The sequence below is a fragment of the Myodes glareolus genome, chromosome 27, assembly GCF_982192425.1.
Source record: "Myodes glareolus chromosome 27, mMyoGla1.1, whole genome shotgun sequence".
In the NCBI taxonomy this organism is placed as follows: Eukaryota; Metazoa; Chordata; class Mammalia; order Rodentia; family Cricetidae; genus Myodes; species Myodes glareolus.
This window is the reverse complement of record NC_142052.1, coordinates 40,133,559-40,148,694: the sequence shown is the minus strand read 5'-3', so window position 1 is coordinate 40,148,694 and position 15,136 is coordinate 40,133,559. Positions and strand designations below refer to the sequence as shown.

Sequence of the window (15,136 nt, the reverse complement as noted above, 5' to 3'; positions counted from 1 at the left end):
GAGACCAAAAGAGGGTACCAGGTTCCCAGGAAGCAGCTTGACAGGTGGTTGTGAGCAGACATGTAGATGCCGGTCCTCTGCAAGAACAGTAAGTGTCCTTAGCTACTGAGCCAGCTCTTCAGCCCTGAGAACATTTTTTTCAACTTATGAGCTGCTTTTTCACTAGTCTGTCCCTCTGCCAGACCACACTTTCCTCTCCCCGTACCCCCGCTCTAGTACAGCCTAGCCTCCCTCTCCCATGGTCCTGTGAAGGGAGCACTCCTAGGAGCCGTCGGCTGCCTGATTCCCCATCAGTCAAACTTGGAATCTGCTGCCTTTCAAAGCGAGAAAAGGGCTGCGAGTCTCAGCTTCTATGTTTCAGAGCCCTTGGTTTCATAGCTTACCCCTCCATTGACTGGCTGGCATCAACTTAATGGGTGGGCTAGGCTTCCCGGGCCTGAACTGATGAGACGCGGTGGCTGTAACAGAGGTTAGTGCCTTTAATGATACAGCTGGGTGTTCATGCCGAGCCAGGCTCTCAGCCAGACACCCCGTATGATTCCGATTCCTTCCTGCCATCCCAGGAGGAGCTTGATCAACTTCAGAGACAAAGAGAGTGAGGGAGAGCAGTGGTCGCGAGTGAGGCAGAGCAGTGGTCGCGAGTGAGGGAGAGCAGTGGTCGCGAGTGAGGGAGAGCAGTGGTCGCGAGTGAGGGAGAGCAGTGGTCGCGAGTGAGGGAGAGCAGTGGTCGCGAGTGAGGCAGAGCAGTGGTCGCGAGTGAGGGAGAGCAGTGGTCGCGAGTGAGGGAGAGCAGTGGTCGCGAGTGAGGGAGAGCAGTGGTCGCGAGTGAGGGAGAGCAGTGGTCGCGAGTGAGGGAGAGCAGTGGTCGCGAGTGAGGGAGAGCAGTGGTCGCGAGTGAGGGAGAGCAGTGGTCGCGAGTGAGGGAGAGCAGTGGTCGCGAGTGAGGCAGAGCAGTGGTCGCGTGTTGGGCTTTCTGAGCAGCCCGCAAGGCCTAGCATTATCGAGGAGCCTGCCAGGCACCATCTCCACTTACATCTCCCCAGAGCGATGGTGGGGTTCAAAATTTGTCTTTTCGACTTGAATTCAGTCCAGTCTAAGAAGCACAGAGTTTGGGCTAGAGTTGTCTCCGTAGATGGACAACTTGGTGTTGACTTTCTGCCTTCATTACATGCCCAAGAACTGTCAGTTCTTCCGTTTGACCTTTTTGGGCCTTAAAAAAATGTTCTTAGGGAGCAGAGGAAGTTCTTTTCTTTCTTCCTGTTTATTCTCTTGCTTATGGAAAAATCTGCTTTGGCCGAGACCCTGATTCCCCAGAGGACGGGTGTCAGTCTCTAGAGCTTGTCCTGACCCACATAAGTGCTCTGTGTTCCGGAGAACACCACCCTAAGAGGACACAGTTGACCATGCACCGGGGAGCGTCTTTTGTTTTTTTGTTTGTTCCGTTAGATGTTTGGCCTCTGTAGAACATTTTTCTGTTCTCCTCTCCGGCCAGGCTTACTAAATCTACAAGAAAACCTGGTTCCTCCAGCATCCTTCAGCTGTGGGAAGGCAATCACTAAAGCAAGCAAGTGAAAAAAACAGAAACACACACAAAATAAAAACCCACAACTTTTTCTTTTCCAGTTTAAAAACCGAAGTGTGCTTAGGCTCCAATGGCGTTGTTTGTTGTTACAAAGCTACAGCAATAGAAGGATGGGGGCGGGAAGATGACGCTGTGTGCAATCAGAGGCATCCGATCCAGCTCTTGGCACGAGGCAGCTGCCTCGGATACGGTCCAGCGAGTTACAAAGTTCAGAACTGATATTATTGCCTTCGACTCTTCCGGTCCAAGCTCTCTTTATTTGGAAAACTGCTAAAAGCACTAGCTTGCGATGACTCAGTCTGACTCTTGACCCTTGGCTCACGGCCCTTCTGAAGCGATGCAAGGTGACCATTCTAGTTGGGGCAACAACAAGCTCATTTCAGGTGAATGCTGATTGTCCCTCTGAGCGTGCCGTGCGTGCCGTCAACGTGATGGATGCTTATTTCACTCACCGATTAGTAATGATCAGTTTGCCGCACCTGACTGGCAATCTTCAGGTGAACGGTAAAGGCATTTGATGTAAACTCTGGGCTTCAATGTTTCCAGGTGGAAATGGAAATATGTCTGTAGAGCGCTGATAAAATAAGAACTCACTCACCCAGAGGATTTGCTTTAGCAGACACTTATTTTCAGATGCAAATGCAAAGGCGCTCTGATTTTTCTATTGTTATGGTGTTCCCCTAAAATACGTTTTAAATGACAGCAGAAGGATACACATACAGAAGCTATTCTTAGGTAACTTTAAACAAGCATAAAACGACAGCATCCGTGGGAGCTATTTTAGACTCAGACTGCAGTGGTTTTCTACCCTTGTTGATATTTTTGCCCTCTCTCAACTTTCTCCCCTCAAATTTTGTCTTATTTGAGGCGGGCAAACCTAGGCCCCAGCATGTCTTCAGAAACCTTTGGTGGCTCTCAGCTGGGACGGATGTGTGGCTATGTAGTGGTGTCAGGACAAAGACATCTCTGAAGTCTATGGATCTTCTGCCCCCTTTCCCTAAATCAGTTCCATGGTTGACCCCTTCCAGGGAGACCACCGCTCAGGTTGTTAGATACACATGCCCTGGACTATGCTGGGGTAACCATGGAGGCCAATGGCTGCCAAAAATGCAACCAGGTCATAAAAGTGAATTCATCTGAATAGAAACTTCTGAACTTGGGTCATCGTGAGATATCCCTCTACTACCTAAATGATCACAATAAATAGCTTCACCATTTTTATTATTATGAAGTAACTATATACTCATTGCTAACTAAAATGAACTCATTGAATCAGAACTTCTCTGGGCAATTTGGTTAACATTTTGAAATTTTCTATGTGTTTATACACAGAAAGATACCCAATTATTACTTTTACAAGAATGATCATGGTGTGTTTGTTTGAATAACTCATTCTTAAAATGAGCGCCATGCCAAAGATACACAGATTTGAGTAAAGATCAATGTTTGGATTTTGGCGGTCACTGATATTTCTCTGCCATGGTCAAAGGTGGCATGTTGTCAGCTGCGCATGCGCAGGCTTGCATGGTGTCAGCTGCGCAAGCGCAGGCTTGCATGGTGTCAGCTGCGCATGCGCAGGCTTGCATGGTGTCAGCTGCGCAAGCGCAGGCTTGCATGGTGTCAGCTGCGCATGCGCAGGCTTGCATGGTGTCAGCTGCGCAAACGCAGGCTTGCTGCCGGCAGACTAATTCTTCAAGTGGCGATCTAGACACGTGAGTCTCCAGAGAGGAAGCTCCTCAAATCTGTGATGAGCACAGTTTTTGAAGCTTTTGCCTCTTTCACAAGGGCCACATACTTTTGGAAATCATTTTATAGCAAAGGTTGTTATCGACTGACATATTCTAACAATATACTTACCCAGTTTTTTTTTAAATACTACTTCCTGAAAAAATAAAACCAAAAAACCCATGGTGTTACATTGATTAGGATGAGTAAAAGCAGGATTCATTGGCTCGTTGGAGTGAAGGGAGGTACAGATATTGGGGGATTTGATAATGGTTCTATCACAAGTCACAGGGCCCTGGCCTGGAAGTTCAAGCTCTTCCCAGATCCAGGAAGACTGAGGTCACGCTTGTGAACACGTCACAGGATGTCAGCTGGCACAGCCTTTCTCAGAGGTCCATTTTCTGCTTCTTGTCCAGGAGCCGTAAAAAGATGCAGATTTTAAATTCAGCTGTTCTGCTCCTAACTGCTCCTGGAGGGAAGTAACTCTTCAACGTGAAGAGTCTTCATAAAGATGTTTATTTGTTTTTTTCCTAGTAGCAAAAATCTGGGAAGAGCCTCTAATGTCTATTAACTGGGGACCTGTTAAGTAAATGCTCCCAATTACAGATATTATACAGCCATTTACAGTTACAGTAGTGGGAAAAATATCGTGTGGAAGTGATCGGAATATAGCATCAAGGGAGAAAGCAAGATACAAATATTTCTACTCTTTGTGAGCTCAGTCATGGGAAATTCCACATATAATCCATACATGCACATGCACACACAAGTGCACACATGCACACACAAATGCACACGTGCACACACAAGTACACACATGTACACACAAGTGCACACGTGAACACACAAGCGTGCACATGTGCACACACAAATGCACACATGCACACACAAGGGCACACATGCACACACAAATGCACACGTGCACACACAAGTGCACACACAAGTGCACACGTGAACACACAAGCATGCACATGTGCACACACAAATGCACACATGCACACACAAGGGCACACATGCATACACAAATGCACACATGCATACACAAGTGCACACATGCACACACAAAAATGGAAGGAAGTGCTCCAGAATACTAATACTATCTTGAATAATTAGTAAATTTATGAATGACTTTTTCTTTTCTTGTATTTTATTTGATCACCTTTGTCAACAATACATTGTTTAGAACAAGTACATCTTTCCGACTTCATTAGCCATTCATATTTACATTTCTTATTTTGGCAAATACAGATGCGCCTGTAGTTTAGGTATGTGCGCTAGGTGCTGTATCTTGTCACAATATGCATATATTAACAGATCAAAATAATTGAAATGGGGTCTTGCTATGTAGCTCAGGCCAGCCTCAAGCTCACTATGTAGCCCAGGATAGCCTTGAACTTACCCTCCTTAGTCCTGGGATTGCAGCAGGAGCCACCATGTCCATTAGACTTTACTGTCGACATGAGATCTAAGGCACATACAGTTCAGTGGATCTGGGTGTTTTCTTAAGGTCACGCCACTGTCCCCGCCATGTAACTGTAGGAAAGTCCTTATCACCTCGAAAGGCACCTCGTTCTCGTCAGCGGTCACTCTTCTTCCTCCCCAGACCCTGGCAACCATTAGTCTACTTTGTCCTTATGAACTGTTTGAGCCTCTTTCTCAGACTCATTTTTCAGGCCTTTGGAGAAACATTTATTCAGGCAGACAACTTGCATCCCAGCCACTAACATAAACTCCGAATGGACCAGCTACCTCAGCCTGACACATTTTTCCAGCTTAGTAAACCATGGATTAATTTCTTTGACCAGAATGTGCAGAAAGCCTTTCCTACTTGCAATCCAGACACAATAAAGGAAGAGGCTTATGTATTATGTTTTCCACGGAGTGAAAAACGCTATAAATAAAACGGCGAAGACAAAGGAAGCCTGGAAGGAAAATATTTGTAGCGTATATTACTGATAAATGCACAATGCTCCGAAGTCTAAAGAGCGTTTGAAAACCAAGGCATGAAAGACCACACGCAGACACACAAATTTAGAACAATGGGCGAAAGTCCTGAGACAGGCTTCCTTAGGATTAGATAAACACGCGTCCCTTGATGGAGGAGATGAGGCTCGGCTTCCTTAGTAATAGGATGAATGCAAATGAAACCCCCACCTGGGACGCTGGTTCTAGCCATCAGAGGACAGATTCTCCAAAGATCTATGGGAGTGCGGAGAAGAGGCATCCCTCCACAGCGCTGCCGAGGGCTAGTTGGCAAAACCCAACGAAAGCTCACTCTCATTTGCCCTTACACTAGAAAGTACCCTTGTAGGAATCACCTGCATCTGCAAACAGCAAACACAAGAAGTACGCATGCACATGAAATTCTTCACCGCAGTGTTTCCAGCAATCGCAAAATGTTGCCTACCCCCTAATCCATAGGATACGAGTCTGCTAAGCCAGCTTGTCTGTGCAGGAGAAACAACACAGCTGTGTGATATTAAAGCTGTCCTCAGAAAGTGACCACTCAACTAGAGTTCTGGGACGTAGTCCGCGAAGACGCTGTCAGGGAAACACAGGAAGCGTAAGCTAAAACGAAGGACAATGGTTTCTTGTAGGAAGTCTGCAAGAATGAAAAGGGGGAATGCGAAGAGAATTCAGAGTGTGTGCATGTGTGTGTGTGTGTGTGTGTGTGTGTGTGTGTATGTATGTGCGTGTGTGTGTATGTGTGTGCATTGTGTGTGTGTGTGCTTGCATGCCTGCATGTGTAGAGGCAACAGGTCACCCTCAGATGTCATTCCTCAGGAACCATCTGCCTTGTTCTCTCGAGGTAGGGTTTCTCATGGGCACCTGGAGCTTGCTAATTAGGCTCCTTAGCCAATGAGCCCCAGGGTTCTTCCTGTTTCTGTTTCGCACCTGCTGGGACTGCAAATGTATGCCACTGCGCCAAGACTTTTTACTTAGGTTCCAGGAACCAATTCAGGTCTTGGCGCTTGCAAGGCAACCACTATGCCAACTGAGATAACTCCTAAGAGGTTTTAAAAATACAATTTTGATTTGTGACGCATAAATATTTTACGTATGAATAAGCCCATTGGGTTGAACCTACTTAAAAATTTAAAGCAGAACCAAATGCACCACCGGATATCAAAGCGTGTACACCCAAGTGCACAGTACTTAGGTAGCGTTGCATAGGGCGCCTCCTGTGTGAGGGAAATTGTGAAGTTTTGTTGGAAATGGCATCTTAAACGGAGCATTCATGCAGCCTTACGGGGTCATTACACAAAATGTTTGCTAATTATAAAGGGCAAAGGCTTTCTTTGCCATAGGATGTGTTGGTAGGCATCATCTTGAGTACTTAAATGTTTTTTTTTTTTTATCGAAATGAAATGCATAAAGCAGGGGAAAAAAACCATGGTAGCCATCTTTAAAAGAATTAATAGTTCAGTACCATTAAGTGGTCCCACTGGTACGCAGCCACCATCAGCAGCAGCATCTTCCCACACTAAAGCCGTGTGCCTGTTGCACATAATAAATACAGCATTGTCACACCCAGCAGCCGAACAATGCAGCCCCACATGCATACTGGGGCAGGACCATGGGAAGTCCCCATCTGCTCAGGAGTAGCCTTGCCAATATGTTTAGTAGGGTTCTAATGAGGAAACCTTCAGACGAGTCCTGGAGGTCGGACATCCTACACAATTTGGCTTGCTTTCCAAAGATATTAATGGCTTGCTTGCAGGGTTTGAAATAAGTACAGTGCAGAAGGAGTCATGAAAGGGAGGCAGTCAGAGTCTTTGGATTCCACACAAACAGGTAAACGCCTGTAAAGCCATTTGGAAGGCAGCTGAAGGAAGCGCCATCCGCACTGTAGAGTACACAAACTATACCAGTGTTCATTTTCTTCAGTAAGATAAGTGGATGCATTTGTGTGCGAGAATATTTTGATCTTATGATAAACGCATACACACGAAATGCCACACAATCTAATTTATTTTTAAAGAATTCTTTGTATAACTAAATAGAACCAACCCGTTTGTACATATACTCATAGGAAGGGAAACAGGAAATAAAACGTTGGGGGAAACCATGTAAAATAAATGAGACAAAATGAGAATGTTATATATAGGAAGGGATGGCAGACAACCAATGTGAGAACGTGATCTCTTTAGCAAATGCAGGCATTCTCGGCTTTTAACCCATGCTTCTCCTCATTTTCCTCATCCATATTTTAAGCTTGGTCACCACACTACGCAAATCTTTCCCTGAAGGCTCTGTCTCGTTTGGTTTGCGTGATGAAGTCATTTTCTAAACCTCCAGAATTGTATTTTCTATGTCCAGTTAGAGCCAGAATATAGTTGTAAGGTTTTCGGTTCTGGAGACAATATAGATTTTTCAAAACCATTTCTAATAAACTTCCATGTCAGCAGACGTGGTCCTGCTACAGCCTCAGCTAGTGACTCATCCCCATAAACAGCCATTTTACCCTGTAGAGCAGAGACGCCCACTGAAGGAGAAAGGAAATCAATATTTGGTATTCCCAAGCGGTTGGCAGGATATTGGTACCTCAGTCACCCTGGAGCTTCGCATGATGCTGTATCGCAATCTCTTTTAGGAGGTGAAATCGACTGCGTGGATAAGGACGGCAACACTCCCCTCCACGTGGCCGCAAGATACGGCCACGAGCTTCTGATTAACACCTTAATAACAAGCGGAGCCGATGCAACCAAGTAGGTTACTGGGAAGCGCAGTGAGCTAACTGCCGGGTGTGGGAGCGCTGCCGTGGGAGGCTGTCGTGCGGTGGAGGCCTCCCATTTATCCAGGGTAAGGTGGATCTGTGCCATTGTGCTCACTAAGCACAGATTACCTCTGAAGTCCACTAAGGGACTTCCGTGGCAGAGCCAAGGAGGAACCAGTTTGTTTCGGTTGCCTCAGAACGAGGTCTGTTCTCCTTTTTTAGCTGAGGAAACCTTGGCTTTGCTTCCAACTCTGCTTTCTCGCGCCCCTTTGTTTTGGCGTCCGCTGTTAAACGGGAAATGTAACTAGGCGAACTCAAATTTACTCAGAGGCTTTGCTCGGTTTTTAAAAATAGAGTCACAGGGTACAATTGAGTCCGTTTGCCACACGGGGAAGTATGAGGGTCTGAGTTCCTTTTACACTTAATTCCACAAAAGTATGGAAAGCGTTTCTCTGGGGTCTGGGCTCGTAGGGGGTTCCATGCGCCGTTCCCTGCCTGGCATCTCCAAGGAGATAATTTTGTTGTTCTCCAGTCCCACTTAAGGCAAAGGGCCCTTAAAGACAGTAATCAGAATTCTAAAGGAAAACAAGGCTTCCGTGGCAAAATGCCTGGTGTCAATGTCTTCCTGGCAATATTGACAGGAATGAGAAAACACCAAGGTGGTGGCTCGAAGGTTTCGAAAAGATTTCAGGCTGAAGATGAGCCTTGGGCAGACCTGAGGGTATGAGTGTGGAGTGTGGGTGAAGGCTGGAGCAGGGTCCAGGCAGAGCAGAAGATGGCAGTGGCCCCCCAAGAGGAGGAGAGCATCAGAGATGGAGAGGCATACTCCCGAGGTTTGTCTGGGCTAGCCTGGGCTCGACTTCAACCGGCTTCACTTTAGAACTGTGTGCTTTTTGAGCCTGTTGCCCAATCCCTCTGTGCCTTAAAACACAGAAATCACACTGGTACCTATCTCTAAGTTCTTTCGGAAGATTAAATGGCCTAATTACGAAGAAAGCTCTCTGGTAAGGTCTCTATGAGTGCAAGCTATTTAAATACACCAGAAGAGCTTATTAAAATGATAATCATTATGAAAAGCTCTGTGAACAGTGCCCAACACATAGAAGCTATCAATAAATGTTAACTATTATTTTATTGCCTTATACTACGTAATAGAGACAAATTAAAGAATGCCTTAAACACTTAAATACAGAGCTGGCCTTGATCATAGAGGCCGTGGGTAGTCGTAACCGAATTTTCAGGAGAGAAAGCATATATTAGGAATTCTGCATTTGTCAAATGTGTGTAATATAATTGAAAAATCTTGGTGGAGAATAAGCTAAAATTAAGATGGTGCAGGGCAGCCATGGTGGGTTCATGTTCTCTATCAAAATCACAGGCCAGGGGTTTTGACATGCATCTTAAGGAAGGCATATCTCTGAGGTTACAGTGGTTTGCCTTCTTCAGCTGTTGGGTGGAACTAGACTCCACTGCCCTCCTGGGGCGCTGGCCTGTGGTCGCAGCCTTGTGTTTTTTTACTGTGGACCTTCATGGCCGACCTTTGGCTCTGGATCTCTAGAAAACCTGGCATCCTAGCAGAAGAACAAATAGATAGACATTTGGATGGAGTTGGGAACGGAAAGAAAGGCAGATGCATGAAGAAAGGATCCCCCACTACAAGGGCACAAACGTGGACGTTTTGAAAGGAAGCCCTAGGGCTCGGTGGCCGGACGCATGGAGGGGTCAGGAGAAATGAGGAGAGAGAGGAGGAGGAAGATCTCTCATGTCCTGCCAAGGAATCGGATTCAATCCGAGGCGTTCAGAAGCCGTTAAGGAATTTCAAATGGGTGTGGGGTGTGTCTAACAGTCTCATTTGTGTATAAGAGAAATCCTCTGATATCCACCCAGACTGGAGGCTATCCAGACTGCAGGCCATGCGGGCTGCAAACCCTTGGCAGCCTCTTCCAAGTGTCCCGGGAAGAAAAGATGAGGTCTTCGGCGGAGGATGAGGCTGAGGACGAGCAGAGGAGGGGATGCTGGCCAACAGTGTTAGCTGTGCTGTGCGCATGTTCCTGAATTAAAAAAGGATCCATTTTATCCAAGTCCTCCACCTCTCTGGTTATAATCTCCATTCAGCCTCCATCACAGCAGAATCACAGTTACCATGGTTACCCAGATGACTGACTGTGATACTCTGCATATTGTATCTTAGTTGCTACCCACCGCTCCAGGTTCTGGGGATTATATAGGTCCCCACTCTCAAGAAATATATGATCTCTTTGGGGCCAGATTAAATAAACAATGACCATCCTACATGCTAAGTCTGTCACCAGAGCAAGTAGCACCGCCACTGGGATACAAGAACACATAGCAGGGATGTGGAATCCTGTCTTACAAGACCCGGACCGGCTTGGAGGAAGAAGCTGGGGTCAACCAAGCCTGAGATGAGCATCTGTTATTCAGGCCCTGGTGGTGAGAGCACTTCAGATCCTGTGTTGACTTCCTTTCCTTATATCACTTGAATAATAAACATTAGCATGAATAATAAGCATTACAAACTTCTCGGGCTTTTGAAATTACCATATCAGTGAATGTTTTAAACACTGTAAAACCTCGGCGCATAGACAATGACATTCATTTCATGTAAACTGTATAATTTAGCATCAGTGTAGTGGCAAACCCCACCCCCCATAAGTACTTAGCTCGGCTAGGCACCGTTCTAAAGGGTCACAGCACGCCTGTAGGGTAAGCGCTGTGGTTAGCTCCACCGTAGAAGGCCACAGAGCTAGTGAGGCGTAGGAACTGAGACCCCATCTTTGATTTGGATCTGAAGCTCCAGTGTACCCATGCGTGGCCCATTGCCAGTCTGATAACACACGGTAGTGACGCCAGTTATGCAAGGTCAAGTCACCGACACTACAGGGCTGTGGTGGATGAGGTCCTGACTCTGGAGGGCTCAGCATCTATCACAAGAAGGCTGGTGTTGCAGTGGTGGGGCCATGGACCCAACACACAGCGCAGGCCCTTATTCTAACTAACTACGCCATCTTTTGTTCATTTAACAATCTCGGTGTCCTTGTATTGTAACCATCCCTCCCTAGATTGAGATACAGCCAACCTATGTTTTCCACACTGGCCCATGACAGTCTTTAACCAACTCTGATGAACAAACACAAGGTAATCTGAGGTGCAAAAGCAAGCACAGAGATATGGCATCGGCAGATGAAAGCACTGTCCTTCAGGTGAACCCAAATATGCTCTTATTCTATCTTTAAAAAGCAAAGGTCCCGGAGGATGTTGTTAGAGCGCAGAGATGTTTGCAGGGACCCTCAAGAGCATGGCAATGAGTCTAAGAAACATTAAAAAGCGGTGGGAACCTAGAATCCCCATAGCACGGGCAATGACCACAGCTCAGGAAACCTTGGTAGCTGTGTTACTGTGCTCAGACTACTCAAAAGACACTGAAAGCATTGCTAGGCTGCAGATGGCAGGAAGCAGTCTTGGCGTCACCAGCTCTACCCAAACGCCTGCAACGGTAGCCAGGGCGACATAGATAAAACTCATTAAAAGTTTTGATTTAAAAAAAAATTGGAGAATGAGGACCCTGATATCAATCTACACACCTTCGAACACCTGATTTTTGACAAAGAAACAAAAAAAATATCAAATGGAAAAAAGAAAGCATATTTAATTAATGGTGCTGGCATAACTGGATATCAACATGTAGAAGAATGAAAATAGACCCATATCTATCACCATGCACAAAACTGAAGTCCAATGGATCAAAGACCTCAACATAAAGCCAGCCACACTGAACCTCATAGAAGAGAAAGTGGGAAGTACACTTGAACGCATTGGCACAGGAGACCACTTCCTAAATAGAATCCTAACAGCACAGACACTGAGAGAAACAATGAATAAGTGAGACCTCCTGAAAATGAAAAGCTTCTGTAAAGCAAAGGACATGGTCAACAAGACAAAACGACAGCCTACAGAATGGGAAAAGATCTTCACTAACTCCACATCAGACATAGGTCTGATTTCTAAAATGTACAAAGAACTCAAGAAATTGATCATCAAAAGAACAAATAATCCAATTGAAAAATGGAGTACAGACCTAAACAGAGAACTCTCAACAGAGGAATCTAAAATGGCTGAAAGACACTTAAGGAAATGCTCAACATCCTTAGTCATCAGAGAAATGCAAATAAAAACAACTTTGAGATTCCACCTTACACCTATAAGAATGGCCAAGATCAAAAACACTGATGACAACTTATGCTGGAGAGGTTGTGGGGTAAAGGGAACACTCCTGCATTGCTGGTGGGAATGCAAACTGGTACAATCCCTCTGGATGTCAGTGTGGCGATTTCTCAGAAAATTAGGAAACTACCTTCCTCAAGACCCAGTAATACCATTTTTGGGTATATATCCAAAGGATGCTCAATCGTGCCACAAGGGCATGTGCTCAACTATGTTCATAGCAGCATTGTTTGTCATAGCCAGAACCTGGAAACAACCTAAATGCCCCTCGACTGAAGAATGGATAAGGAAAGTGTGGTACATTTACATAATGGAGTACTACACAGCAGAAAAAATAATGACATCTTGAATTTTGCAGGAAAATGGATGAAGCTAGAAAATACTATTTTGAGTGAGATAACCCAGACCCAGAAAGACAAGTATCACATGTACTCACTCATAAGTGGCTTTTAAATATAAAGCAAGGAAAACCAGCCTACAAATCACAACCCCAGAGAACCCTATGAGAGACATACATGGATCTAATCTACATGGGAAGTAGAAAAAGACAAGATCTCCTGAGTAAACTGGGAGCATGGGGGCCTAGGGAGAGGGTTGAAGGGGAGGGGAGAGGCAGGGAGGGGAGAGGCAGGGAGGGAGGCAGAGAAATTGTAGAGCTCAATAAAAATCATTAAAAAATGGAGAACAATTCGGGGAAAATAATCATAAGATGATTCTCAGTGAGGAAATGCGTCTTGCCGCTGAGTGGGCAAGTTAACCCAATCCACACGCCTGCAGAGTTGTGAAGGAGGGCTTAGAAGGGAGGGGGTTGAGGTGCTGTCAGCTCCTGGGGAGGCTAACCCAACCATGGGGTAACCGTGTGCCAGCCATTTGCCAGCTGCTTTGTGCTCTGTGTGTTTAGCCCAGTGGGTCCTTCTAATCACCCATGTGACGCAGACACTGTGATTGTCCTTAAGCTCCTGCCGATGGAGCCGTTCTATACTTGTCAAGCACCTAGTCATTAGGAAGTATTGGAGTCAGAGTTTCTGACGCCATTGCCTTAAACACAGCGTTCTTTACCACAGAGAGTAAATGGAAAGTTCTAGAATGCATTGGGTATGGCGCCCTTGTCCCCTGATACCGAAAGGAAACTGGAAAGGACCCCAATCTTCTTCTGGCACACAAGTCCTTTCGCCTCTGAGGGCATGCTGCTAGAATGTATTTCAGACCTCATTTAGTTTGGAATAGCTAAGTCGGGATGCCAGCTAACTGCTAAATTAGAGTCACCTAAATACAAATGGTTTCCATTAATTTTATGACTTGCCAGATAAATGGAGCAATTTAGCTGGAATTGGTTTCCTCTTCCCTGTAACTTGGGTATTGTTAACGGTAGGGTTGTTTGGTGTTTGTATTCTCCATGGTCCTTGATGTAGGCCTGAAAGAGGAGTGAGGTTTCTCATCTAGCTATGACAGCCAAGCCTGGATTTTCCTACCAAAGATTCCCAAAGCTCTTCCTCCGTGAGCTACCTTATAATGACAAAGGGTAGTTTTGTTTCAAATGCTTAAATCCTTTCTGCATGATTCAGAGATACTGGATTCTGCCCCCTTTTCCCTGTGTTTACTTGACATATAGCTCCACTGTTCAGTGTCCTATTCAAGCTCAATGATGATGATAATAATAATAATAATAATAATAATAATAGCACATGTGCTGACCATGCTGACCTCTTCAAACCGTGCACTGAAATGATGGCTATCTCTTGAGTGCAGAATAAAATAATATAATTTTTATTATTACAGAATTTTTGCTAGTCTCAACTAAAGTCATTTTATCTCTTTCACCTTTTGAAGTAGCGGTGAAAAAGAAAATAACTAGTTAATCTAGACCGTGATGAACTGGGAAAAGCGGTCAGGGAGGAAAGGTTGGTTAAGAGTCTTGGTAGTGGGGTTTGCGGATATATAATGCAATTGTTACACTATTGCTCTCTGTCTTATCTAGTTTCTTATAGACATCGACGTTATTCCTTGAATTCATTCTAATTCTTGATTGCTCTCCTCTATGGAAAAATATATTTTGTCACTATAAAATATGTTGTTTATATGCACATATGTGTATGTATATGTACACAGCATAGTTATAGACTATGCCATGTATAAACATGTGTGTGTTTATATAGTATCTCTTTATAAAATATATTAGTCATCCATTTGTGTGTATGCACACATACATTTGTCTAAAAGATATATTTTGTATCTGTACATATATGTATGTATATGTGAATGCATGTATTTTAAAATGAGGCTCATTCAAAATATTGTAGGAAAAGAAGTCTTGATTCAGAATGTTCCTGTAGAAACTCTAAAATGTCATAGACAATAGTCGATACAGTTTATATATTCTATACATTCTTTATATTCTCTTCCAAAAGTCTAGAAATACTTAATTATGTATTTTGCCTTAACTCTTCCAAACAAATCAAATGATTGCATGCTAATCCCATTGGCTGCAAGTTCCATTAAGATTTATAATATATAATACTCCTTTAATAGTAGTCTGTGTCTATTAAACCAAGTGGGGTGTTATGCTAGTAGTGTAGGAACCCTTTTCTCTCCTCTCCTGACTCCTCCTTTCTGTGGACGGCAAGACTGTCACCTCTCTTCAGAATCTCGTAATGGGGGGCGGGGCGTGCATAAGGCACGGGAGAGGCAATTGCAAGCCTTCTCCACAAGCTGTTTCCTCGAAGGCTGGAAAACTGCATCTCTTGGTGGATGCCAGCTATTGTATACACGGGGCTGGAAATCTCCAAGAATGGAAAGGAAAATGAACAGAAAACGGAAGAAAATACCAACAAACAGAAACCGGCCGTGGGAAGAGAAAGCGCGGCTCCTTG

General features: G+C 44.8%; 1 protein-coding gene across 4 annotated transcripts in view; it reads left to right on the top strand.

The window, feature by feature from the left end:
• Ankrd44 (ankyrin repeat domain 44) overlaps positions 1–15,136 on the top strand; it is a 239,073-nt gene that overhangs the window by 155,565 nt on the left and 68,372 nt on the right. For all 4 annotated transcript variants that reach the window (XM_087902417.1, XM_087902416.1, XM_087902418.1 and 1 more), the window contains exon 10: positions 7,902–8,016. In XM_087902417.1, coding sequence (XP_087758543.1) covers positions 7,902–8,016 — 115 coding nt within the window. The remainder of the gene's footprint in view (positions 1–7,901; positions 8,017–15,136) is intronic.